Source organism: Dermacentor albipictus, chromosome 1 (genome assembly GCF_038994185.2).
Source record: "Dermacentor albipictus isolate Rhodes 1998 colony chromosome 1, USDA_Dalb.pri_finalv2, whole genome shotgun sequence".
Lineage (NCBI taxonomy): Eukaryota > Metazoa > Arthropoda > Arachnida > Ixodida > Ixodidae > Dermacentor > Dermacentor albipictus.
In genome coordinates this window covers 438900023-438926877 of record NC_091821.1, presented here as the reverse complement: position 1 = coordinate 438926877, position 26855 = coordinate 438900023, and the positions used below count along the sequence as shown (strand labels likewise).

The following is a 26855-nucleotide window of genomic DNA, read 5'->3' as shown; positions in this document are numbered from 1 at the left end:
TCGTTTACATTGTCGTTTTATTTTTTTCCATTCTGGTTAAATAAGTAATTGCAACACAGCCTCGATGCTGCTTCTCACCTCTATTGCCAGTTACTTCATAATTGTTATTGTCTGAATTCCCTAACGCGTATTGTGAACGCAGCCCGACTCTTGCCCTGTCCGCCGTAGTGGGCATGTGCCATATATGTTGGAAAGAACGAGAACAGAAACTCCAGCAACTAACAGTTTTATTTCAGTTACTATGTTAATTCATTCTTTTCCTTCAGTTTCCCTCGCTTACATTTTTTCTCGTCTTAACGCCTGCTTCATAACCAACCCCACGTAGTGGGTAAGTACTCTTCATCCGGAACAAGCTCGAGAAGAGCCATGCACTGGGTATGTTACATCTACTCCCTCAGTTGCCTCTTTATAGGTGCTCTGGGCGTGACAGAGCTACACTCTTCGACGATTCACCTCCTAGAGGGCCTGGTGACGGAAAGCCTCGCCTTCGAAGATCTGTCTCGCTTCCTACTCTCAGAAGAGTCGCGCCTCAAGAAGCACATTGCCGAGTTCGAAGCTATCTCTGTGCCACCGTGGCATAACGACCCGCTGACTAAATTCTTCTTCGCCAGCCGGCTCGACGGCTACCGAGAGAAGCTCACCGAAGCCGCCGTCGGTGCTGAATCCGACGAGATCCTACGTACGCTTATCAATTCCGAGACCTTCTGGGCGTGGTGGCCGATGGGAAGCGACCTGGTAGGAGCGTCCGAGGGCCTCTGCAAGCTGCAACAGGTCTACGATGTTCCCGTGCAGCAGATGGTATCGATGCGCTCCGACCTGCTGCCTCCGCCTTCGCCCGATGACCTCAAGGATGTGGCCAGAGGTTGTTTCGCAGAAGGACCGTTCGGAAACACGAGCACCTGGTCGACTGCCGCCCTCCAAAGAATGAGGCACTGGACGAGCGTACTGCCTCCTCAAAGACGAAAGTTTCAAATGGGAATCGCGTCCCTGCTCGCTAACGACGTCCGACGAGAGGCCCTCCAAGCAAACGAAGGTGTAACTACGTATCCCTCACCACCCAGCAACGACATGATGCAGCACAAGTCAATCTGCGTACGGTCCGGTGACGTGTGGCCGCAGCAGAGCGACCTAGTCTGCGAGTACTCCGTCAATGGCGGCCATCCTTATCTCCTACTGCAACCACTCAAGGTGGAGTTTCTCTCGTACGACCCCCGAATCGTCGTTATACACGACTTCCTGAGGCCGTCAGAGAGCGAAGTCATCCAAAATATGGGCGCGAAGACCCTCACTCGCGCCACTGTTTACAGCGAAGAGAAACCTTCCGGCGTCCACAGCCCGCTTCGCGTTAGCAAGGTACGAAGTGTGTCACATTTTGTACACCAGCTGACTCTTCCTACATGTATCCGGTGGCGTTTATGTTTAGAAACCCTAAAAATTGGGCTTTGTTGTGGTGTACCGATATTGCCTCTAAAGCGTGTTTCAGCGAGTGGGGGGTCCCAAAATGTATTTAAATGGCGCATGTGAGGTATGTGAGCGTTTCTACCTGCCTTGATTTCACAGCGCCGACAAGCGCTACAGGACGTAGAGATGTAAACCACTCTGCAAATGCGCCCCTTCTAACTAGTTAACATGCAAATCAAAGTGCTGAAGTGGTATTTTTTTCCTATTTCGACACTTGATACCTCTTAAATTGAACTCCGGAAAACAGTATTTGTATCGAGTTTTTAAAAAAGGCGCGGTGCATATATATCGGTTTTGGGGCTCGATTAAATTCGATGTAGTTGCCACGCGAAACCAAGAAGTAAGCGGAATGGTTAAGTTCCTAACTTCATGATCTAAAGAGGCGCTCTTCGGACACCTGTCTGTCTGGAACAACTGTTTGCCGTCTCGCCTGCACGCTAATGAAACGTGGGGCGCCGAAGGCGCTAGCACGTCGGATAATGCGATGACGTGGTTTAGGCTATGACTGCCAGGATAGAGCGACGGGGTATCGCTGGAATACATGTACAATCTGGGTGTTCTCTTTAACGAGGTATTCTCGCACTTTACTCGCGAAAAAACGAATTTTTTTCGGATCCACTATAAGTCATTATTGGTAACGCCAACAAAAAGTAGCAGTTATGAAATCAAATGAATTAATTGTATAATTGTGGGGTTTAACGTAACGAAGCTAGATGCACAGCACGGGGCTATAAGAGAAGCCGCACTGCAGGGATCGTTTAACGTGCACCCTAGGACCTGTCGACTCAAATTAGGCGTTAACGGCATGTCTGTGAGGAACCCGAATACATGCGGAACGCCAGTTATTCGTTTTTGGTATGCTTGCTCTTGCGGACTGCATCCTTTCTGCGTGTTGTTTTGCGTCAACGGGAGATGTAACAGCAACAATAGAGAATTTTAGCCTGTCCGCTATTCCGGCAAACGGGGGCGGTTTGGGCGGATTGCTGGATTTGCGGAGGCGTAAGCCTGAGCGGCCGGAGCGGTGCAGCCGCCTGGTGACGTAGGATTCAACCAGACAAACACTGAGCTACAACTGCAGTCACCCACTAAATCATGCTTCGCTGCTGGTTCAAATTTTTGGCAGCTGTGTAATTGTGAACGCGATTACGCCACTGTCGAAAATTTACACCAGCAGCTAAGACGAGTTTGGTAATTGGCTGTGTGTTTATGTGGTTGAGCTTTGCGCCACCAGCTGGCGCCATCAATCTGGCCGCTCACGTTTACGCCCCCGCTAAACCGGCAAACCGCCCGCGCTTGCCGGAATACCGGACGCACTAAAATTCTCTATTATTTTGACTGACCCATCTTACGTCATTAACAACATTAGCGTGAAACCTTAAGGGGGAGCTTTAGTACGGCCCCAACTCTGACGCCACCTATTCAAGTACGTGTAAAACGCAGAAATCCTTTTCAGAGATAACCCCTGAAGCAATTTTAATGAAATTTGTGGCATTTCAGAGAAAAGGAGAAATTGGTTTTCTCGGCAAGAACTGCACCAAATTTGATTAGGTTAGTTGCATTTCAAAGAAAAAGGTATGATCTAATGGCTGCTGGTAGCGAATTTTCGGTTTAAGCCGTCAATACTTTTATAAAAATTGTTAGAAACGCAAATTTTTCGAGACCGAAACTATAACGTTTACAACTCTAACTCAGCAATGGAAAACTATATCACTATTCTGCAAATTGTATCTAATAGTACATCCAAAGCTAAAAAATGATACATTATATATGGCTCTCAAGTAGACCACTAATATGTGAGTAGGACTTTTGCGGAACCCTTGCAAACAATGTAACAAATTCACGTAAGACGCAAAGAGATCAATCAAATTTATCCGCTTTAGATGCTCCAACAGTTGCAGTTCACAGAACTGCGATACTTGTTCTTAGTGCAGAGCTACGAATTTGTAAACTTCGTGCTTCCATTTTTTTTAAGCTTGCCAGTTCTTGCAAGCTCCTTATAAAAATGCGGAGCGGATCTGGAATAAAAATTCCCCATCGAAAGAGTCACTGGAATTCAGCATTCTCTCTGAAATGTAAGCAATGTTAACATCGGCCAGCGGTTTTCTCAGAAAAGCGTTTCTGCATTTAACATGTATTTGAATAGGCGTCATCGGGGTTGGGCCCCAACTTTCGTAACTCCCAGCTCTCCTCTCCCAGGCTCCCAACTTTCATGAGCAATAAAGAGATTATTTACGAATTATTGCTAATAAATCATCTGAAACTCACGTTATTAGTGGCAAGGTATGCGCCTCAGCTAGGAACTCTTCTGTAAAAACGCCATGCTTACTACGCTCCTAGTTTATTTTTTTTAAGCGTTGTTATTAAAGAAAGCATGAAAAAAGACCCCGCGTATTGCTGTTAAAGCAGTGCATACTTTTATGTATGTCCTCGCGTAAAAAAATTAAGATAGAACTATTCGTAACGTCGCAGTCATTGCAGGTTATGCTCAAGTGTTTTCTGCTACACGTACACTTCAGAGAATGCGCATTATTTACTATGCACGCACGCGTTGAGAAGCCTCTGAGCGCGGATAAAGACCAGAAGCTCTCCCGCGAGAACTATTCGTACGTACATCTGGCCATCCTCCGTATTCCCGAGAGAGTCATTAGATTACGAGCCCGAGAGCTGCTCGCTACACAGCGTAGTCTTTACGAGCGCGCCTTTGGAAGTGTGGTGCGGGCAGTAAATTAAAGCGAGGGTATAAAATTTACAGAGGCGCGCGGCCCTATTCCTCCAAGCCAACGAGCACGAGGTTTTCTTTCTGTTGCCACAGCCCCTATCCAGGAACGCGTGAAAAACGTACACGTCACGCCTTGTATAGTTCGCGTTTGGTTGCAAGAAGCACAAAGGTTATGGAGAGAGTCGCGCGCATACCTTATGCGTTCCCTCTCTCCGACACCTCCTTAATATAGGCAGTCGTTACGGCCTCAACGTACGCAGTATTCACGACAGGCAAGTAGTTGGGAATGACACGTGCTGCCATGCGTGTGCCACCGGTAGTGCATGTGTTCGGTAGTGCCTAGTGGTGAGATTGGTTGTGGACTTCAAAAATGTTTTATTTTGCTGGCGTGAAACAAGATTCACTCAAATTGAAATTTCTAGAGCCCAAGCGTGAGGGTTGGTGCGTATAATGAGCCATGTGATGTATTTTTGTCTGGAGAACCTTGAAGCTTAAGTTAGATTTTAGTCTCGTGAGAAAGTCATTTTCTACCAAACTCGAAAGTAAATTTTCTTCATGAGCATTTTTTTCATTATGAAAAATATTTGGGGGATGTTCTACAGCAATAGGGAAAAAAGGGGAAACAAATATTGTGGTTTAACAATAACGACGTTTCTCAAAATTTTCGCCTGAGAAGCTGCATTTTTTTTTTTTGCATCTTCACTGAATCATTTAAACATGGAAATTTTTTACACGCGTTCACTTATGACGCCCATGAAAGAACCAAGCAAGCGGGTTATACTAAAATAGAATTTCTCATTGTACCTATATTTACACACTTGATTTTAAAAATTACCACCATCTACTTTTGCTTCTTCACAGAAATCTCAAAGCGCGCTTACATGACCACAGAAATTTTTTTTTCAACAAACATTCCTTGGTGGTACCTGATTCACACAATCACCAACTAGCCCAATTTCTTTCAAGAGAATCAGCGATGGTGGCTTTTGGAATCCTAACCAACTACAAGAAAGCATTCGTGCTGCCTACTGCTCGCCGCGAACCCGCCGTGGTTGCTCAGTGGTTATGGTGTTGGGCTGCTGAGCACGAGGTCGCGGGATCGAATCCCGGCCACGGCGGCCGCATTTCGATGGGGGTGAAATGCGAAAACACCCGTGTACTTAGATTTAGGTGCACGTTAAAGAACCCCAGGTGGTCGAAATTTCCGGAGTCCCCCACTACGGCGTGCCTCATAATCAGAAAGTGGTTTTGGCACGTAAAACCCCATATATTATTATTATTACTGCTCGCCGCGTAACGCTACTGTCGTCGCCGCGTCAGTGATGGCATCTGTATATTGACACGGGTACTTATATTTATCGGGCGACCACGTTTCGCCGCCTAACAAATCTTATCGCACAGCGCGGGACGCGCCTGCATGTGTCTGAAGTTTCTGGAAAGTTATCGATGCTTCTATCCGGCTGTCTGTTGTCGCCGAACCTTGTGTTATCTGGTTTCATCGCGTGACGCGAATGGTGTAGAACTTTGTGGAAGGCACGCGGGTCCTAACGATTAGTCTGGAACATTCGATGACTACTGTATAAAAGCCAACGCGCTGAACCCGCTGATCAGATTTTCGACGATCACCGACCGTGTTCGCCGCTATCGTCGTGCTATAAGTGTAGCCTGTTTTTGTGGGCACAGGTTCGCCCAATAAAAGTTGGTTTTGTCCTTCACAGTATTGCTACTGTGTTCTTCAACGTCACCACCACGTGGCAATATAGTGAAGATATAATTAATCGGAATCACGTTAAAGGTCATTGCGATATGTGACGGTTTCTTACTGGCAGTAACTGTCTAAGGATTCAAGTATTTCTGTCAGACACTTTCTTCCAGGAATGAGCAGGACACACAATCAGGCATCGCATCAACATCTGAGTTATGTTTTCCTTGAAAAATTGCTCACCAAGATGTCGTAATGGCCTTGCGACTACATGTACAGGGTGTCCCAACTATCGTGCACAAAAATTTAAAGATTTGCTAATGCCACGTAGCTGGACAGAACCAGGGTAATGTTGTTTTCCATCGCTTGGAGATACTCGGAGCATTTTTTGCACTCCGACTGATTACATTAGCCTCAATTCATCGCTCTTTCAAATATTATAACTAGATGAAAAGTCTCAATGAGAAAATTCTAGAACATGGAGAACTCCCGATACAGACTTCTGTTGCTCAATACGTGCTGCGTGAAAGTGTTTTTCCGAGCATGAAAGAAGCCCGCAAATGCACTTAAAATTGCAGCGCAACTGGCCGCTCGAGGCACTTTGCGTGTACTCGCGGGCTTCTTTCACGCTCCGAAAAACACTTTTATGTAGCACGTATGCAGTAACATAAAGCTTTATTGGGAGTTTTTTTTTTCACGTTGGTCTACAATTTTCTCATTCGCACTTTCCATCCAGTTATAATAATCGAGAATTTCATTAATTAAATAAGAATTCTAATTAGGCTGAATAATATATCTGAATATCTCGAAGCGACGGCAAATAACATTACCTTGGTTCTGTCCAGCTAGGTGGAATGGGAATATTTCAACTTTTGGTGCACGGTAATTGGGGTAGGCCTATCTATATATATGAATGCGTGTGCGTGTGCGTGTGCGCGCGCGCGCGCGCGCGTGTGTGTGTGTGTGTGTGTGTGTGTGTGTGTGTGTGTGTGTGTGTGTGTGTTTGAGAGAGAGAGAGAGCGCGCGTACGTGTACGTGTATACGTATACAACGCACCAAGCTAAAGAGCGGCGCCGTCTGCCAACGTAACCGCACCGTGGTTTTGTCGACAGGTCTCCTGGCTCAGCGACAGCGAGCACCCGCTTCTCGCCAAGCTCACCACGCGCATTGCTGCCGCCACGGGGCTCTCGCTGGAATCGGCCGAGTTGTACCAAGTCGCAAACTACGGCCTGGGCGGCCACTACACGCCTCACCCGGACGCCAAAGGTTTGGACGACCTCGCAGACGACGCGTCAGTTGAGGATGTGGACGGCAACCGGTTGGCCACCATGCTCCTCTTCCTATCGGACGTGCCGGCAGGGGGCGCCACGGCGTTTGTGGATCCGCCGATGGCAGTGAAGCCCCGAGAGGGCGACGCACTGTTCTGGTTCGACCTGAGGCCGTACGCGGGCGACGACTGGCCGCAGCACTTTGACTTCTGGCACGAAAAGAGGGTCCTGGACGAGCGCACGTGGCACACCGGTTGCCCGGTGCTGCGCGGCTCCAAGTGGATCGCCACCAAGTGGATCCACGAGAGGGACAATGTCCACGTCGATTACAACGTGCCCGCATGAGCGTCGACGGACTTGGTGGCACTTCCGTGCGATGCCTGTCGCGGACACAGCTGGCGTATTCTGTAGCCCCAGTGACTCGTCTTAAGTATGCCCACAGAGCCCTCTCCTGCCGGACGAGTGTCTCGATGAACCATTTTTCTGACAAAACGGGACGTTCTCAACAGCCTTGATGATGGATTGCCGGTAAAAAAGCACGCAAACGACTGCTTACCACGTGAAATATTTCCCATTTCTGCCACGAAACTGTGACGATTTCACATACTTCAGTGTTCATTCTTCCACGATGCTTAACTGAGTGTTTTCCAATGTTCCTGTCAACAGCAGTAAAATTCTTGATTGGCAAAATATTCACATTCCACTTGTAAAAGAAGGTTGTCAGTTCTTTAAAGATATTTCAATTTCAAAAATACGCACGACTCCATATTCATGCTAGTTCATGTGGAATATTCCGCGACGGTACCGGTAAGCGCTAGAAACATGGCAAAGTCCATGGAGCTTGGAGCTGCGCCGAACCATCTTCATCAACCTATCTTTATGTTCACCGTAAGGCTGAGGCCTCTCCCAACGAACTCCGATTACCCAGTCTCGCGCTTGCTGTTGCAAGTTTCCTAATTTTCTCATTCCACCTAGTTTTTAGGCGTCCTCAACTGCGCTTCCCTTCCAATGGCGCCCATTCTGTAACTCTAATGGTACGCCTCTTATCCGCCCTGCACATTATATTGCCTGCTGAGCTCCATTTTTTCTCGCTATGTCTACTAGAATATCGGCTATCGCTGTTTGATCTCTGGTCCACACCACTCGCTTCCTGTTTCTTAACGTTACGCCTAACATTTCTCGTTGCATCGCTTTTTGCGCGATCCTTAGCTTGTTCTCGAGCTTCCTTGTTAACCTCCAAGATTATGACCCATATGTTAGCACCAGTAGAATGCAATGATTGTGTACTTTTCTTTCAAACAAAAGTGGTAAGCTTCCAGCCAGGGTTTGTTAATGACTGCCGTATGCACTCCAACCCATTTTAATTCTGTAAATTTCCTTCGACGGAACACTTCCTGAGCCGTCAAATGAGGCCTCATTGACTTAGAATGAGGGCAGTTTCCGCGAGGTTCTGCGCTTTCGAGTACCTTCTCGGCACATCATCCCGAACCACGTGCGTCAGGAACTAGATTCAGAACGAATTGATCAAGTGCTGGGGAGATGAGGTTCTTGCTATAGACTTATTCGATGGGTGCACGAGTCAGGCCTCTACAGTATTATGTTCGATGAAACAACCCACGTACCTCACACGTCGCCCTTAAGTCTTGTCCTGCGGTACGCGCACAACTACAAGACTTCGTCCAATTCGTGGATCCGCGATGTGACAGCGACGCTATCGACACCAACGTAACTGAGCCCATCCTGACAAGGAGAGTACTCGCTGAACGGGTTCTCAAAATTCTGAAGGGCTTGAAACTCGACCTGGGCAGGTGCGTTGGCATAGCGACAGGTGGCTGCAGCATCATGGTGTCAAATCTGCGTGCTGCCAAGTCCGAAATCAAGAGGTGTGCCTCAAACACAGTTCACTCCCCATGCTTTAACCACGCAGTCAACTTATCTTTAGCCCAGTCATCGCGCGTTTAAGCCGTCAGGAACTCAGTAGGTTCTATGAAGGAAATAACTTTGTTCTTCACCGCGTCACCAAAACGAAATATTATGCCGAAAAATAAACCTGGCCACCCACTTAAAGTTTCGAGACACTTGGCTCCATCGCTAAAGCTCTCGACGCCGTCACCAACTGGTGAAAACTGCAAAGCGGTGCAACAGCGAGGACGCTCCTCGTCGCTGTGTGCGGTGGCGACCTTATAATGGCGATAGTTTGCCTCTCGGTCCTACTGGCGCACACGCTCCCATTTAGTCACCTCTACCAGAGGGAGTCCGCCGACGTGCGCACAGCAAGGAACACGTTGAAAAACACCGTAGCTGATCTAACTGCTCAGAGGAAAAACAGCGGGTAGGTAGTAAACCCCTCTATACGAGCAAGCCGTCGCGCTGGCATATGAGCTTGATGAAGAGCTTCGGCCATGTAGCGTACGCAAACGCACGGAGCCGTGGCATACCACTACCTCCACCGGCTCCATACGTAACGCACAACCCGAAGAGGTCGAATAAGCTTTCGTCGCTTTAGCCTACGCAATGACTACGGCCTCTTGCATCATTAGCGGCTGCAAGACGGCTATCCGCAACTTCATCAAAAGCCTCATCTCACCACAAGCAAACCGCACACTCCCGAGCACATCGCCATGCCACCGCCGCCGCCGTGTTCGGTTAATCTGGGCTCCGGGCCTTTCGGTATGCGCCGGGAACTTAGCCGCTTACGACGATGCCGGAGATGTCATCTACCGGGAGCGTGACCCGTCATCGGAGCAGCGACACCCCATCCTCCCATCGACTCCACATGGACTACATCGTCTTCAGCCCAGCAGGCTGAGGACGAGGCAGTCGTCTCCTGGCGTGGCCACGCGCAAGACAGAATGGTTACGTATGGTGAAACCCTCATGCATTACCATAAGACAAGAATGGAGTACCCGCCTCCTGACAAATCATTCAATAAGCCCCAGTCGACAACACCGCGATTATTAGAGACAAGCACATTTGCCACACCCTCGCTCTACAGTCACATCTACTTAGATATTAACACACCACAACGCAAAGTTTTGTTGAATTATTTTCGCATGCCCTCTTTGATTGTCAATTTTGAGAAGAAGAAGAAGAAGAAACTTTAGTAAAGAATAGTCCGGCAGTTCTTGATGTGGTGGCCTCAGGTGACGGCTCGAAGTTCTTGGACTCGAGCGGCATCTTCGGCTTGCCGGACGGCCCAGAGCTGGTCTGCCAGGTCTGAACTTCTGATAGCCGCCTCCCAGCGGCGGCGACGCCTACGGAGAAGGTTTTTAATATATATATATATATATATATATATATATATATATATATATATATATTGGCACACGTCAACGATTATTTCCATTGTTTTCGTTCGTGATCTTCGCGCACTCTTTAAATTTCAATCAAATTCTATATACGCATCAAAGTGCTGCTGGAGAGTGGCATGGCGTAGCTACAGTTGCACGTGCTTTTCGTTTCCCGAGCTGCAGTTCGTGCTATGTATAATCACTATTTTAATGACGTTCTCGAGTTCTCGAACATTTTCTCGTGTTTCATCTTGATTTTGTGGCATTCATAGCAAGTACTAAAGTTGAATGAACACTCTACAAATATGTCGCTGCTACATGCTGTGCTTCGAATTTGAGATCTTGAACTGATCTTGGCTTTGCATCTTTTCTTTTTGCATAAAAATGTTACCACGGTTTTCTTGCGCGCAATAGGCTTCGTTCAACGAGCATGATTCGAATAATTTTATTTTGTAACTGCTTAATATTCTACAAGGAGTAGCGATGTTACCGTGCTTTATTTCGTCTTCAGGCTTTATAGTGAATTTCTCCCATGTAGTGGTAACTTTTCACGTCATTATTATTTCTTACAGCAAATGTAGGATTATGATTATTTGAATGAAATTGCATGAAGTGCATTTGTAGTGAAAAAATAAAATAATCTTTATAACAGCATCACTCTATGTCTGTCATGTAACGATTTCGCACTCCACCCAGCGCAATGATCAGTTTAATATCACATCTATATAGGCACCAAGATGTGTGCTCACTCATTCAACAACGGCTTTGTGTTTGTTTCCCCCATAGTAGGTCGAGAACCAATATTCGTGATTTAGACACTTAGCGCACTAAATTAAACTAAAAGCGCTCATGAAGAATTCCCAGAATTCCTTACGAGCAGGAAGACCCATTATAGCAAATTAGTGAGATGGCTGTTAACAAAAATGAACAGTATTTATATTATGGTTGAAGTTCTGTGATACCAGTAACTCCATAAAACAAAAAAAAAGGAACGACTCCTCTCCCTCCCACTACATTGAGAGGCTGGATCCGCCAATGCTCCTAGCACACTAACATCGCGCACAACTGTCGAGTGCGCTCACAGGACGGCAGAAGATTCGTCGCGTTGCCGACCGACGTCAGGGACAACAGTGAGCCGTGACGTCAGAGCGGAGGCACTCCACGGTGGAACTAACGCCGGAAGAGGCCATTTATATACGCTCCTGGGCGTGCCAGCCACCGTTCATTTTTAGCCGGGGCTGCGCAGAATTCTGCGCGATGCGGGAACGTTTCATGCAGCCCGAAGAAAAGGGTAGGAAGGAGCACACGGCGAATGCTCCCAGCGCAGCAGCCGCGAACATTTCATTAGTGCGCCGGGCCAGCGGGGAAATTATCGGGCCCCGTCCGCGCTAGATTTAGGCGCACACCACGATGCGATCGCGTGCACAAACATCGCTGCAGCCGCTCCGGCGAGCCATCACACTTGATCGCCCCTAATTAGGGAGCTCGAGGATGAAGCGCTCTCGAATGCGCCGCATCTTCGCCCATCGCTCATCACGTGGGCCATTAGAGTTTGCACAAACACGTTCGAGTGTTCAGGCCCGTGGGAGTAGCGCGGTACACGGCATGACATCAAATTCGCTTTGTGCGCGCGAACGCAACCTAACGAGGCGTAGCCACTTTCTTGAGGCTTCGAGACCGTGGCACGTGTAGAGCGTTACGCGAGGCCATTCACGCATGTCGTGATGTGCGCGGCCCACACGTTGCATGGCTACATCACGCGTACGCTATGCGCGATCGTAGCATCTCACGCCCGTATCACTTTCCGTTTTCCTCCAGAGAACGCTTTGGTCAATATCATCTATAAATATTGTTGCAGTTAAGCGTAAGCTGACTAAGTGAACACGGTGGTATTCGCAACTCAAATCAACATTAGGGGGCGCTGCGAAGCCTGGCCCGGTCTGGCTACACTGTGCAGTATGGCGGCTTTACGGAGGTCCCCGCGTACGCTTTCCTTGGTGAAAACTTTAAGTTTGTTGCACTGCGATGTTAATTCGCGCTGTTTTGTGGGGGGAGAACGGGTAGTGGACGCCGAGCACCTCATTTTAGTCGGTACCAGTGGTACAAAGGGTAATTAAGTAGAAGTGGTCGCGCGTGTGTGCAAACCTCCGGCGTGACAGCGGACCCGCACGAGATTGTGGTGAGAATCGTCGACGCATTCCGGGACCCATCGATCGTGAAGGCAAAGTGTTCGTGCACTGCTGGATTGTCGCAAAAGTGCAAGCACATCTCGGCTGTTTCTCCTGGCACCTTATCCTGGAACATTTGGTGTAGTTGTCAGTCCCTTTAATGTTTCATCTCTACATTGCGTTTCAATGCCGTTCATATTGCAAAGATCGTAGTAAAGTGAAATGTTCATGTGCGTGCACCGTTGTAAGCAGAAGAGATCCTATTATGTGCCGAACTGCAACTTAGCTTCACCTTGTGCTGTGGCGCTTGGGGTTACCTATCACAATACATATCCTGCTTTTTTTTCTTTTTTTTGCCGACATGACTGTTCGTTTCCTATGGCTCATACGTTATTGTTTCACAATTTGTGCTCGAGCAACTGCGTGATATCAGTGGCGACTCAGGCAGAACTCATGAAACCAACTTTTGTTGTCTTTGTTAGTGCCCTTCTTAAAGGGGCCCTGAAACTGGCATGCCGCATAATATAGATACCACGACCACCACAAGCTCTGTTCGCAGGACGATCAGACAGCCGTGCGTATTTATTGGTCTCTGTAAGTGATGTAGCTCCAGGCGTCCATCTCGCGTTTAGAGAGTGCCACACATGCCTGAACCACAAGTAGCAATGTGTAAAAAAAAAAACTTGACCAGGACCTTGCTACCTTGCCATGCACCGTGTAGCTTTCCAGCACACTAGCTGAGGCGAAAGGAGAAAGCAATGCATCAGTGCAATAACTACTAATTCCGCTTACAGTTCAATGATTCGAAAAATTTTTTGCAGCAGGCGGTGTCCTTTTGTAGTGAAGTAACTATGATCAGAAGTGTTTCAGTGCCCCTTTAAGTGTTTGTTAAGTGCTTTAAGTGCATGTTAAACTTTTATGTCACTTACTTTCCATTTATTGATATGTTGATAGTAAGGACAGCTCTATATACTCTCTGGAGGTCAATAATTATCATTCACTGATGTTAAGTCTGCACAAGTGTCTCCCCATGTTGTATTACCAGTGGTTTAGTTATGCTTCCCAGGACAGCCATTTTGCATTGTATTCAACAAACTGGGAAGAAGCATAAATTATGGTACATATACCAGCTGGGGTCATTTGAATCAAACCATTCTTTCAGAGTACTCAACTCTGGTGGCCAAACTTTTTAAATACTCATCGTATGCAGGTTTGACACTGTTCCATGTTACTTCTCATGTTCTGTTTGGCCAGATATACCCTCATATGCTAAAAAAGTGCAACAAAAATGGGCTTGAGTAAAACGTATGAGGCAAGTACAGTGAACAAAAATATTGAGTGCATGTGGTTTATTTTGTGAAAAAATACAAGTAAGGAAAGGGACAACAAACAGCCATTGAAGAATAACCACAACTCTATGCACACAGATCATAAGTGAACTGCAAATATCTCGGAATACCATAAGATGAAAACTTGCATCAGAATGCGTAGTGTAAATCAGCACTTCAATGAAGAATACAAGTTGCAAAAGAATGTGCATTGCTAATTTACAAAAAAGTGTGTTGAAGTTGAAGTCTACAGGTTTGGCCAATGCAAACAAGTGCAGCATGTAGATCACATGGCAACGACCGTGTCTGAAAAGTATGAAGTGGCTGAGTGCCATAAAAAATGCTGGATTTCCAAACAGAAGACCGCACTTACTCTCAAGGCCGCCACGCTTTGATGGAGCCAAGGTCACACGCACAAATGCCTCTATGCAATACAGGCTACTTGCAATATCGCCAGCCATGGCACGACTTCAGGTGAATCACCTAATGCCGAATATGCAAACGTGCCACTGGAATTCATCTTTTGGTGGCACAGCCGCAGTTACTTTTAAAATTTCACACATCAACTGAGCAGTCTCTGCAATTATGTTGCTACATGTAGTTAGAGAACAGTTAAAAAGGTGACTCAAGAATGCAGTGGAAATATGCTTCAATTTCACCAATGTCAATGCAATTGTTTTTTACACATAACTGGTGCCGTCCTGAAAGTGGATGAATTTTTTGTGTAGCACGTCACACGAGCATTCAGAACATCGAATGATGGCAGGCCTGTGAATGTATTTACGTTGCTACTATTTATCGTGTTCACAAACTTCTGTGGAAAAGTACCCGATGTCACTTGGGCAGCCTTGCTTTCTGTAAGCCTTGTCCGTGAAGCCATTTCTAGTAGGAAATTTGCCACGTCTTTTTCTTCTCTTGAGTACTCTGCCATTAATGTCCGGAGGCCAGGTTGGCAAGCACATTCCTGTCACAAAACGAAAGCAAGAGTTGTAATGTCTGACATATCTGACGCGAAATGCAGCTTCTTTTTTGTCATTCCAATAATGCACGTCAATGTATTAAATTCAATGTTGGAAGTAGGAAAGCCAGGCTTTTTTGCATCAGTTAATTTGCACCCATCACACACCACAATCCTTTCACGAAGTTAATCCATAAAACATGCTGCCGGCTAGGTAAAGACAGCTACCACATCACAAATATATAGAAAAAATAAATTGCCATATTTGCTATGTCCTTGTCCCTTATGGTGTTTGCAAGGCTTTGGTCCATGCTGTTAGGGGATGGGAAATCGTCCTGCAATGTCAGATAGAGTTCAGTTCAAGAAACCAGTGGTTAATCAATGTGTGCACAAGTTGCAATTAATGTGCACCCATCACACACCACGTGCTACAATGCTTTTACGATGTAAATCCAGAAAGCATGCCACCGTCTAGGTAAAGACAGCTACCACAACACATACATATACAAAAAGAAATTACCATATTTCCTTTGTCACTTATTTGGTCCATGCTGTTGCGGTCAGGGGATGGGAGATCGTCCTGCAATGTCAGAGTTTAATCCCAAGGAATTAGTGGTGAAGCAATGTGTGCACAAGTAGCAGGCAGCCAATTTACCATGGTGGTCGTGCTGACAGGTGCATGGGGCCACACCTTTGCTTCTAATGGGGAGGCAACAGTTTCTTTGCTTGATTCATTCTGTAATGCATTAAAAGGTGTTAACATCTATTGCATGCTTGTAGACATGGTGTATGTACCATAAGCATATAAGTGCTGCACCATGTAGTCAAATTAACTTACTCTGGCTGACCGATACACACGTCGGCGAAGTCTTGCCAGTGAAAGCTTTTTCATATGAGCATCCTTGTTCTCATCATAACATGACGTCCTTGGCAGGTTTTCAGTTGGTACTGCATTTTTTTTCAGCCGCTGTCTTTGACATGCTACATCTGAAAAAAATAAATGAATTGTTTATGCTTTATTGTGCCTCAATATGGGCTGCACCCAGAATTTTTTTTCTTTTTACCTCAGAAACAAGGCCACAATATTTATAAAAAAAACATTTGCAAGGAAATAAAGCACGGTTTGAGTGTGCAAGGCTATGCAGCGTTGTACACCGAATGTAGCATCTGCAAAACGTAGTTGAAAGCTGCTCATAACGCAAAGTACAAAGGTGCAAACACCACCACATGACCGGAGTAGTTTTGCCACTGACTTGGGGATGATTTAATAACACAGATAAAGCTAGCTTAGGTACTAATACTGCACATACATATGCGACACGTCAGTAGACGGCGGACGCCGTAAATTTTCCTCGAAACTAGCAAACGCGTGTAAAATTGACATGTGGCTGTCGCGTAAGTGGCAAACTTCTGCAATGAACGTGATAGGCTCGCCGGCGGTGCGAAATACCAGTGTCATATGGCCACTCTTGAGCACGTCGGAGATTCTCAAGTGCAAGTGGCAAATTCGTAATCAGTCGCGCGGGGAAGTGCCCGCGTGCAGTGCGCCTGTGCTGCAAGTTCATCCGCACCACGCATGATATTTATTCCGCTTTAGCATGCCACATACGTGGCACGTTTACACTCAACACTTCCCGAACTTGCTAGTACATCATTCGTAAACATTTGAATCTCCGACGCCCGTATAAGTTGCGCGAGACGTGCTGGGCATCAAAAGCCTCCCGAGTTACAGCCGGGTGTAGCCAACGAGCGCAGAGGTGACGTTGCTCGCAGAAACCGCTGTGAAGCGTCGAACATGAGCTCTAATTACAGCCAATGTGGTTAACGAGTGCAGAAGAGACGTTCCTCGGAGAAACCGCTGTGACAGGTCTCGAACCTGTGCTCGAATTTCGCGTTGCGGCTAACATATGCAGCAAATAATGCATAGCCCAATCGCCAGTGCCCGCAATGCGAAACGTGTTTACATAAGGTGACACAGCGACATGTATAATGGCCACGCACAATGGTCATGCATTAGGGTCGAGTTCACAAGTTCACAATAGTGTCTCACCTGGTAAGGAGAAATTATCCCGTGCAAAATGCCGTGAGCAAACAGTCACTGTAAGCGTCACAGCCTTGCCGATGCGGATGTTAGCGATCCACCTGGTTTTGCGGCTTCAGCCTTTCGACTCGGAGGGAAATGCATGAACGGAAATATCGCTGTCCTTCCATCTCGCTGGCACGCACCGAGGAACACAGCAGAACTGCTTGGCCGTTCGCTTTTTTTTTTTGCTAGCAGCTTCATTCTTCCGTCCGCGACAGCAGCCTCTACGGCACACACGGCGACTCTGGACCTCCGTATTTCGTTTCTCCTTACTGCCGCTAGGTGTCGCATGAATTGCTGGAGTTGCGAATGGCGCGCGCAGCCAGATGAGCAGGGAAACCTCGATGATCGCGAGTAGCATCGGTTAGAACTGCAGGCTCTTCTCGGCGGTGCCACCGTTTGTCAACCTCGCATTCCCCGTACTGCGGCACGCTCACGGATGGCACGACTTTTGCGTCCGCTTTCGCGCTTTTGAACTGCGGGGTTTCGTGAACGTTGTCCCTTATCCCCGACCTCCTGTTCCCGCAGCGCCACCTCTGGGCGCCTCTGTCGTTCAGCTGCAGCGTGCGCCGCACACGCAACAGAACGATATTTCTGCATCTGAACTAACGGAATGGCCTTCGAGCGTATGTGGGCCAGCCTTGTTTCATTATCATTTCGCGGGAGCTTCTGGGCCGGCGTTCTAATAACACCTGGGGGCATGTTTGCGCCCTGTGTGAGACCCGGTGCTTTGCTGCGGAAAACATGCTCCGACAGGTACTATTATAGCTACCGTACGTTGGCTACTATACGTGTGGGAGAAAGATGTCAGAAGCCGACTGGGTCTGCGTGGTCGGCGTAGTCTGCGTAGTCTGCGCAGGATGTTTTACAATTCATTCCAGAAAGCAAAGTTGTCTAACATGAGTTGTTATAATACAGCTTCTTCTGTGCACCAATGTCTGCGATTGGAACATAAACGCGCCTAGACCGCTTTCGCCACCTAGCGTTAAAATTCTGACGCAAAGGCAAATCGCACAGTTCGTGTGAGTAATGTTCATCAGAAAATATATTAAAACTAAGGAAATCAGTACTTTTATGCGTAATTATTGACAGCCGTGAAAAATCGCGCTGAGCGTTCGTCAAACGCGCCCATCGGCTCATCGCGCTGGCTTGAACCCAAGAAATACTTAGGGCTGTTATATTCCGTTTACTGAGGCGTGCGTCCGTGGCCTTAGAGGATAGAGGATCAAGCTGTTGTGCTGGGGATCCTCTGTTTGAATCCTACCATCGGAGAATTTCATATATGTTTATTAATAAAAGACGTCTTTGTCAGCGACTTTACCACCCTTTTTCCGTATCGGATATGTTTCAAACCTCTTTCGCGGGCCGAACCCGGAGATAGTGCAGCCTGCTGCGCAAGTAAAATCACATTACTTTCGGGTTTGAGCCTCGATATTGCTTCGCGCGTTTAAGTTTTAATAGCATGAGAAGATTCAGATAAACGGCACGTGCTATCAGTGATATTTTATGACATCAGTGTGTGGGCTGCCATGCTCAAAATTTTGAGGAATTATGTTGCCAGGCATGTAAGACCTGGTATGAGCAGTTTTAGGGATAAAATAATGTGGCAATACAACCCTCATATACAACATGGCACATAGCACATAGTATACATGGATGGATGGATACAACTTTTTTGCACGTCCGGCAAGGTTTACCGCGACCCGGGCTCAGGTCTCCCACGGGAGAACGTCAAGGTCCTGCCTCAACGCCGCCTCACGGGCTTGCTGGACTGCCCACGTTTGGATTCCGAGGTCTGAGCTGCGCAGAGCGGCGGCTCACATCGATGACAGGGTCTCCGGAGTAACTGCCATCCCTCCTATAACTACATTGCACTACCACAGCATGTGTCTGAGTGTTGCTGGTCCTTCCTGGCACAATTTGCACGTGTCGTCCTGATGCTTATCTGGGAAGATACGTTTCAGACGGCATGGATTAGGGAAGGTGTTCGTCTGGAGTTGTCTGGACCCTCACGGCGACGCCGACGACGGCGAAAATTCTCTTGGAGGGCCAATATAATTGCTATCGCAATAAAAAAATATTGCTCAGCGCCGCTATCTGACGAAATGGGATGCGGATCCCCAGCAGACCAACCGCCCGTGCTAAAGGTTGCGTTTTGGCGGGAGATAAGCGTCATCCGACAATTCATTATTTTGCAATGTAGTAAAACCTAACGCTCTTCGCGTTCGGTCATACGGCACAAATATCCTGCTGGAATTCCACGCGAACTCTAATTAGAAATATTTAACACCAGTGGAAGCATACCAGTCTATAGTCGGATACAACTTTAGAAAAAAGGGGGCGTTTACTCCTCCGAGGCGGAGGCAGACGAGAATCCACCAATGGGCGCGCGCTCTGGACAAACGTCATGAGCCAGACGGCTGGTGACCCCGCCGACGGAGAAGATGGCCGCCCGCGCTTCGAACTGGGCGAGGTCGCGACAGCTGTGTGCTTCAGCCCCTCGTCAGAGTGAATTCCAGTAGTGTTTGTGAGGGTCTATCATGCCGGAAATATTACTACGAACTTACGATGCGTCATTTATGCCGCGTGCATTTATTCTGAGCCGTGATCCGTTGAAGGAACATTGCAGCGAGCATCGCTGGCGCTGTGCTACGCTTTGCCTGTAAACAGGATCCCGCGGCGACCGCTGCGAACACACATCCTGCGTACTTGTTCCATGTTGTTTTATTTCGCTCCCGAGTGAAGTTACGGCGAGAAAGTTTTCCAAAGACTGGTGCCTACGGTAGCGGCGGGTGTGTTTTTCGTCGGATGGGGTGAAATGATGGAGCAAAACCATTCTCAGGAGAAATCAGAAAAGTTCGCGCAACAGAAACTATTTGCAGAAGAAGCCTTCAACGCAAAGATTTGTCGCCGTCAACTTAGCGTAAACTATCAATAGAGAGGTTTTAGCTTTTCCGGTATTCCGGTAAAACGCAGGCGGACGCCCGGCGCGTTGGGGCGTGGGGGCGGAGGCGTAAACGTGAGCGGTCGAGCGGTCTGCACGGTGCAGCCACCTGGTGGCGCAGTGCTCAAACAGACAGAAACAGTTAATATTGCATTAACCGAGCGTATTCTTCTTCGCTGCTGGTGTAAATTTTCGGCACTGGCATAATCGTGTTGCAGCCCCAACGCCCCAATGCCCCATCCGCCTGCGTTTTACTGGAATACCGGACAAGCTAAACCTCAGCAGTGAGATAGCCGAGCGTCTAGCGACGGTGTTCGAGTGTTGTGTGGCACCGTCGTTTGATTGCTGTACACCAGTTCTCACTGCACGCGCAAGCTGTAGAATGCGTGCTGTGAAATTGTGAAAACACTAAACCGAAAAATATAAATTTTACGCTATTTGAAACCAAGAGTATTTATTTAAAACGATGAATGAAGCATTTTTGCACCTTCCTGCCTCGACCGTATTCTCGCCCCAGGTTTTTAATGGTTGCGATAAATGCATTGTTTTATATAAGTACTTTTTCTATAGCAACTGATTCATTTTAAGCATGAGAAACGAGTAGTAGATACGCCGTGTACAAGTGAACAAGCGCAAAAGCGTCGCAGAGCTGCTGTTTCTACTTTTGTCACTTGCAATAAAGCTAAAGAGCAGACGACGGGCAGCGTTGTGAAAGGCACGGGGTTATTTTTCTGCCGCTATCCGGCATGTGCTGCAGCACATGAGAACTCTAATAAACCAGTCATAAAAATGCAAAAGTCTTTATTTATACCGAGAATTACGCGTTTCAGGAGCGCGATGTTTCGAGCGGGACTATTTTAGTCGCGGAGGCTATCGGCTGTCGCGCTTCGGTCATCTGGGCGGGGCCTCCCCTTTTCTCTAAAGTTGTATCCGACTATAGTCGGATACAACTCATTGCATCGTAAGTTCGTAGTAATATTTCCGGCATGATAGACCCTCACAAACACTACTGGAATTCACTCTGACGAGGGGCTGAAGCACACAGCTGTCGCGACCTCGCCCAGTTCGAAGCGCGGGCGGCCATCTTCTCCGTCGGCGGGGTCACCAGCCGTCTGGCTCATGACGTTTGTCCAGAGCGCGCGCCCATTGGTGGATGCTCGTCTGCCTCCGCCTCGGAGGAGTAAACGCCCCCTTTTTTCTAAAGTTGTATCCGACTATAGAGGTATACGGCAATGCTTGAAGACGCATGCGTAGCAGAGTTCTCGATATCTTGTGAATCTACAAATGCTCCACCTAAAGTGCGCAGAGCCCATACTGCAACAACCAACTGTATTAAAGTCACCTTTCGGCAAGGTAGTGTTTGCAGCGCTATAACCATTGCAAACGTATTTTGTATATCTTAGTTTTTCGGCAATAACCATCGTGGTAGAGCGTCTGTTGCATTTCGTGGTCGATGGCAGTGTCACAAACTGTATAGCTGCCAGTGATTGTCTACTCCGATACGTCTTCCGCTATTCCGGTATATGCTTATGATAATTTGTCTCTGTTGTATTGGAACTCTCGGTTATCTGAATATTTTCATAACCATCCAGAGGATTGAAATATGCAGAGGCGACCCTAATGAAACTTTCGTTTCCTGCTCGCTAATGGAACAGAAGCGCCTGATCTCGCGCGCAGCCTCAATTATGTCCAACAACAGATCTCCATCCAAAGCTTTCTTTAAGCGATGAATGCACAATGTGCTATGCCTTCTAGATGAACTTGAATTCTTCCGACATAAATAGAGCACCACACCTCTATCTTCATGATTTTGTCCACTTGGGCCGCACTCCAAATGAGGCCTCGCATAAAAGAAGTATACGAGAAGTATTCACTGCAAACCAGTTTACGTTGTTTTACACGCACGGGCGGACGGGCGAATGAATGGTTGGAGGGAAGGATGCATGGATGCAGGGACGAGCAGACGTATGAGTGGATGCATGGACGGATGCTATGAGCGTACCTTTTGAAACAGGGTGGTGGCTTGCGTCACCAAGCTCTTTTTCTTATTTTGCCTAATATCTTACCTACCTTTTCGGAGTCGCCCGAGCGCCTCCCTTCGGGAAAGTTCGTCACCGTCCGGAAGCGCAAAACGAGGAGGGTAATCAAGACGACGCGCGCAACGAGGCGGAACAGGAAACAGGCCCGCAAGCACGTGACCCATTCCACGCACAATGTCGCACCAAGTCGCCGACCCCCGGCACAACGCCCTGAAATTGATCTGCCAAACGCAAGGAATCGTTGGCTAAGTCACTTAAAAACTGGAGAAGTCGGGACACCTCCCTCCTGAATGTTCAGTGTCCTCTCGGAAACATCGTGTCGTTCACACAAGCATGTGGAGCGCGTAGATGCTGCAGTGCTTCAAACAAACAAACATAACCGCGACGCAGCGGGTCCGATCTTGTATAGCCATGCCGGAGTTCGTGCACTGACCCCGTGCGGGTTCCTTGGGCATGCTCAGCCACTTTATTGCGCAGGGCTGGTGAGGTGAGGCTATTAATAATGAAAATTACTGGCTACGGTTTCTTTTTAAAAGACGCTGAGGATCTCTATCCCAGGTAGCACACAAAGTCTTGAAAACGTCGTATTAAGGCATTCAACGCCTGAAACGGATTTTCGACCAAAATCGACGCATCAAAGATGTTCCAGACAAGATAGCTTAAAAACGAGGGGTGAATACGTCTTGATAACGTTGGAAGCCAGGCAGCTTGAAAACGAGGGCTGAATACGTTTTGAAAACGACTCAAGGCGCCACCGCCACGCCACGGCGCGTCAGCCTCTTTAGCGGCTTCTACAATATTCAACAACCCATCAACGCGATCCAACCTTGCGCAAGGTGGCGATACCGTCGTCAAATCATGTGACCAAGGTGGCCACGTGATTCGTGATGCCGGGCAGCCGGGCGAGCCGGGCATAGTCGCGTCGTCATGGCGTCGTCGCGTCACCGCACTCGCATTGCGCTGTGGTGTGTTTGCGGCTGTTCTGAATGTGCTGCCGCTGCCCTTTGCTATGTAAGTGTTGCAGTGTTTTGCTGTCAAGGAAACGATATTCTGTGATCAGTTTGGGTTGTACGATATGTGTGTGTGGTTTTAATTTGGAAATCAGTAGTGTTTTCAATTGTTATGTGACCAAGGCAGCCACATTATTCGTGAAGCCGGGCATAGTTGCGTTATCGCCCTCGCATATATGGTCTGTTTGCGACTGTTCTGAATGTGCTGCCGCTGCCCTTTGTCATGTAAGTGTTGCAGTGATTTGCTGTCAAGAAAACGACATTCTGTTATTAGTTTGGGTTGTGCGGTCTGTTTGAGCCGGGCATAATAGCGTTATCGCACTTGCATTGCGCTGTGGTATGATAGCGGCTGTTCCGAATGTGCTGCCGCTGCCCTTTGTCATGTAAGTGTTGCAGGGTTTTGCCGTCAAAAAAACGACGTTCTGTGATTAGTTTGGGTTGTGCGATCTGTTTTGTAGTTTAATTTGGAAATCAGTAGTGTTTTCAATTGGAGGGCGCGGAGTGGAGGGCCCTAATCAGCTCTTCAAGTTCATTGTCATGTTATGTGAGGCGCCTTTTCACTGACGTTGTAAGTAAGGCGTTAAGGGCAGTATAAGGACGAAAGTTAGAGGGACGAAATCGTGCCTGTGTGTCCCTAGCGTCGGGATCGGCCGCTATGCGTGATCCTAACAAGAAAGCGGCAAAATTTCTGTCTGTGCGCACCTTGCCAATCTCCGCAATAGAGCCGTCATCGTGGTATTTTAGTCTCCCGTTTAGCAAGAGTGCTGCAGACAAGAAATCTGGTTCAAACAGGCTTTTTTTATGATTCAGTACTATTGCGGTATCCCAAAAGGTGAGGTCAAGTGCTCGCCCTATTTTCTTCCCTCGCGCTACAGCGCACTGACAGAATTTTGCGTGCACCATACCGTGCTTTTATCGTTTGCGCTTCAGGTTTGCGATTGTGTTTTCGCCCCCTTTACACACGTTATGGGTACTTCATGGTATTACCGGGTACCACATGTGTCCACATATTGTGTCTAATATATGAAACGGCCAAATTCGATTTTATTTGACGCCTCAAATGGTAGTAATGTATTGAGTCCCTTGTAGCTTTGTGCTTGTTGTCAATTTTACTATTTGGCGAATGGATACAGCATGTACGCTGCATAACTCGCTTGTGGATACTGCATACGTGAGTCGAGTATGCCCTTGGTATAAAATAACTTGTATGCTTTAGGTAGTACGATTGTTTGCAGTTTGGGACATGTGTCGGAATGTACGCTGTGCGCCCTTCGCGCTTTACGGCGACCTGCCGAGTTGGTGCGGGTGCCATGTGTGCGCATGGAGTTCGCGAAGCGCTCTCGCAGTTTATATATATATATATATATATATATATATATATATATATATATATATATATATATATATGTATATATATATATATATATATATATATATATATATGTGTGTGTGTGTGTGTGTGTGTGTGTGTGTGTGTGTGTGTGTGTGTGTGTGTGTGTGTGTGTGTTCTGTTCGCGCGCTTCGCACAACAGGGCATGTCGCAGTTCTTTGTCCTTGCGCAACACATTTTCCTAGCGTACGTCTGTGCATTATTTGATACCGGTTTCACACGGGGCTCTTTTAGCCGCTATCCAGTCCGTTACAAATCGAATTTCTCGGTCGTGATTGGCTCCTCTGCGCAAGCTACGAGAGTGAGCCAGTCGCATCGATAATTTCGATCCGGATCGGGCTTGATCGCGATCGAGAGTGGTCGTGTGACACCGGTTTTACACATGGCTCCCACATAGGGAACACTTTAAGTTCAATGCTACTGAGTGAAGAGCAAGTGCATATATATGCCAGTGGTGGCATGTGGGCAAGTCTATCTGGTGAAGCGAATACTTGTGCATTCGATACGTTTCAATTACCAGCGTACTGCATCAATGTGTCTACTTCGACAAAATGGAGCACCAGTGCAGATTTCTGAGCATACCTGTCCAGGGCAGCAAGTGTGTCTACATCGAAACCACTACCAGCATGTGCGGCAGTTCTATTTCCAGCAGCGGGACTGCACAATAATCAGTAGGGTGCTCTCAAGCTGTTTATCTATGAAGCTTTGCCTGGACTGTGTGCCAAATATTTTTGGACTTGAAAGTGGGGGTGAATTGGTAAACATCAGTGGAACTGTGCCTGGACTTTGTGGCAAATGTTTTTGGATGTGAAAGTGTGAGTGAACTGGCAAAAAATTTGCTCTGGGCTACATGCGTTAAACGTTTTTCTCATTCAGAGTGCTTTTTTTACTTTAGGAGACTGGAGATGTGCGCAAAGTGTGACATGTCAGTGTGCTAATTAATGTATGAAGCGGTATGAGCCTTGGAATAGAAGATGAAGAAGCGCAGGAGTCTGGGTTCAGGAGAAGAGAAGAAAGAAGTGAGAATAAAATGGTAGACAAGATGGACGCCAGTTCCATAGCAATACTTTCCGTCTATTGTATCCTTTAACTAGGAACGCTACATTATTTTGGCGCAGCCGACAGCGGACTCCAACATGTGGGTGACATTTTTCCTTGAGGAGACCTCCGCAGAGAAGCTCATCTTTTCGAGATACCAAGCTGAAGATGAACCAGCGGTGGAACTACCTCGCGAACTCAACTCGGCAGAACTCGTGAACCTGGTTTTAGAGAAGGCTTCCATGGACACTGATGAACTACGTCGGAAGGGTGTTGTGAAAGTGAACTTGCGTCTGGCGATCTTCGATGAATTAGTTCTTCAACCGATGCGTCGAAAGGACTCTGGATCACAGTCGTCGACGGAAGAGGTGAGCCTCGTTTTCAAAGCTCTTCGGCTACAACAAGAACAGACTTCGCAACAGAACCAGCTGGTGGCATCGCTTATAAGCTCTTTAAACGCTGAGAAGCCGGTGACTAAATTTGTAGAACCCGATGCGTTCGACGGCATGTCTTCAAGTCCAGAAGGTTGGCTTGAATTCTATGAATGTGCCGCTGGGAAGAACAACTGGCACTCTAATGAGGACAACATTACTAACATGCGTAGTTACTTAAGCGGTGTTGCACGGAAGTGGTATGATTTGCACATTATTGAAGAGGCTGGCAACTCTTGGAATCAGTGGAAAGAAAAATTTTTGACGACATTCCGAAGCAACCCAGTGCAAAGGTGGGATGCCGCGCTTAATTTCAAATTCAAGCAAGGCTCCCTCGTCGAATATTTCTTTGACAAACGCCGCCTTTTAAAGCTGGCCGAGCCTATGCTTCCTCCTTCTGCCGTAGTAGCACTAATAATGCACGGACTGCACGCGCAAGTCCTGAAGCAAGTGCAAATACGGTCACCTAAATCTATGGACGGGCTCCTGGAGTGCCTTCACGACATACCATTTACTTCAGAAGAAAATATAAGCGCTCGCTCAAGCAGTCACTTCACACGGTCCGGCGCGGATTGGTCAAGCCGTAATCAGCGAGAACCGCGCCGCCTTGCAGGCGGCATAGAGAACTTGGGTTGGCGCGCTCCCAGAGGTCGGGCGAATAACGTCGACAGCGACCCTGTCCCCCTACTTTCGGACGCTGAAGAGGCTCCGCCGACAAAAAACTGATAAACAAGGGTGATCAGTCCGACCCGATGACCACAACTGAGACTGTTTATTTAACTTGCTCTAGCCTACTTCACATCCCTGTCAAAGTGGGAAACAGACACATGATGGCTTTGGTTCACAGCGGTGCTTCTGTGTCTATAATAAATGCCAAGCTGGTAGATGCAAGTCACCTGCATAGTGGAAGAGTACTACGGGTGCAAGGCTACGATGGAAAAGTGACAATGCATAATCAGTGGGCCTCAGTAAACATCGAGTTCCAAGGTCATGAAATAGAGAGTGAAGTACTGGTGATTGAGGGAG

At 47.5% G+C, this 26855-nt stretch overlaps 1 protein-coding gene and 1 long non-coding RNA gene across 3 annotated transcripts; one reads left to right on the top strand and one right to left on the bottom strand.

Annotated features, from left to right (window-relative positions):
* Positions 1-200: 200 nt before the first annotated feature.
* Positions 201-7855, top strand: LOC135905147 (prolyl 4-hydroxylase subunit alpha-3-like). Its single transcript, XM_065436165.2, has 2 exons — positions 201-1353; positions 6995-7855. Exons 1-2 carry the CDS (start codon positions 367-369, stop codon positions 7493-7495), a joined length of 1488 nt encoding a protein of 495 aa, XP_065292237.2. The 5' UTR covers positions 201-366; the 3' UTR covers positions 7496-7855.
* Positions 7856-13942: 6087 nt separating this feature from the next.
* On the bottom strand, positions 13943-17460 carry LOC139059134 (uncharacterized). Of its 2 annotated transcripts, none has more exons than XR_011513954.1 (5): positions 16945-17460; positions 15733-15881; positions 15550-15630; positions 15415-15474; positions 13943-15229 (listed from the first exon to the last, which is right to left on the bottom strand). It is a non-coding gene; the product is annotated as an uncharacterized lncRNA (long non-coding RNA). The 2 variants fall into 2 exon arrangements; XR_011513955.1 differs by having other exon boundaries at positions 13943-14900; positions 16945-17457.
* Positions 17461-26855: the final 9395 nt, after the last annotated feature.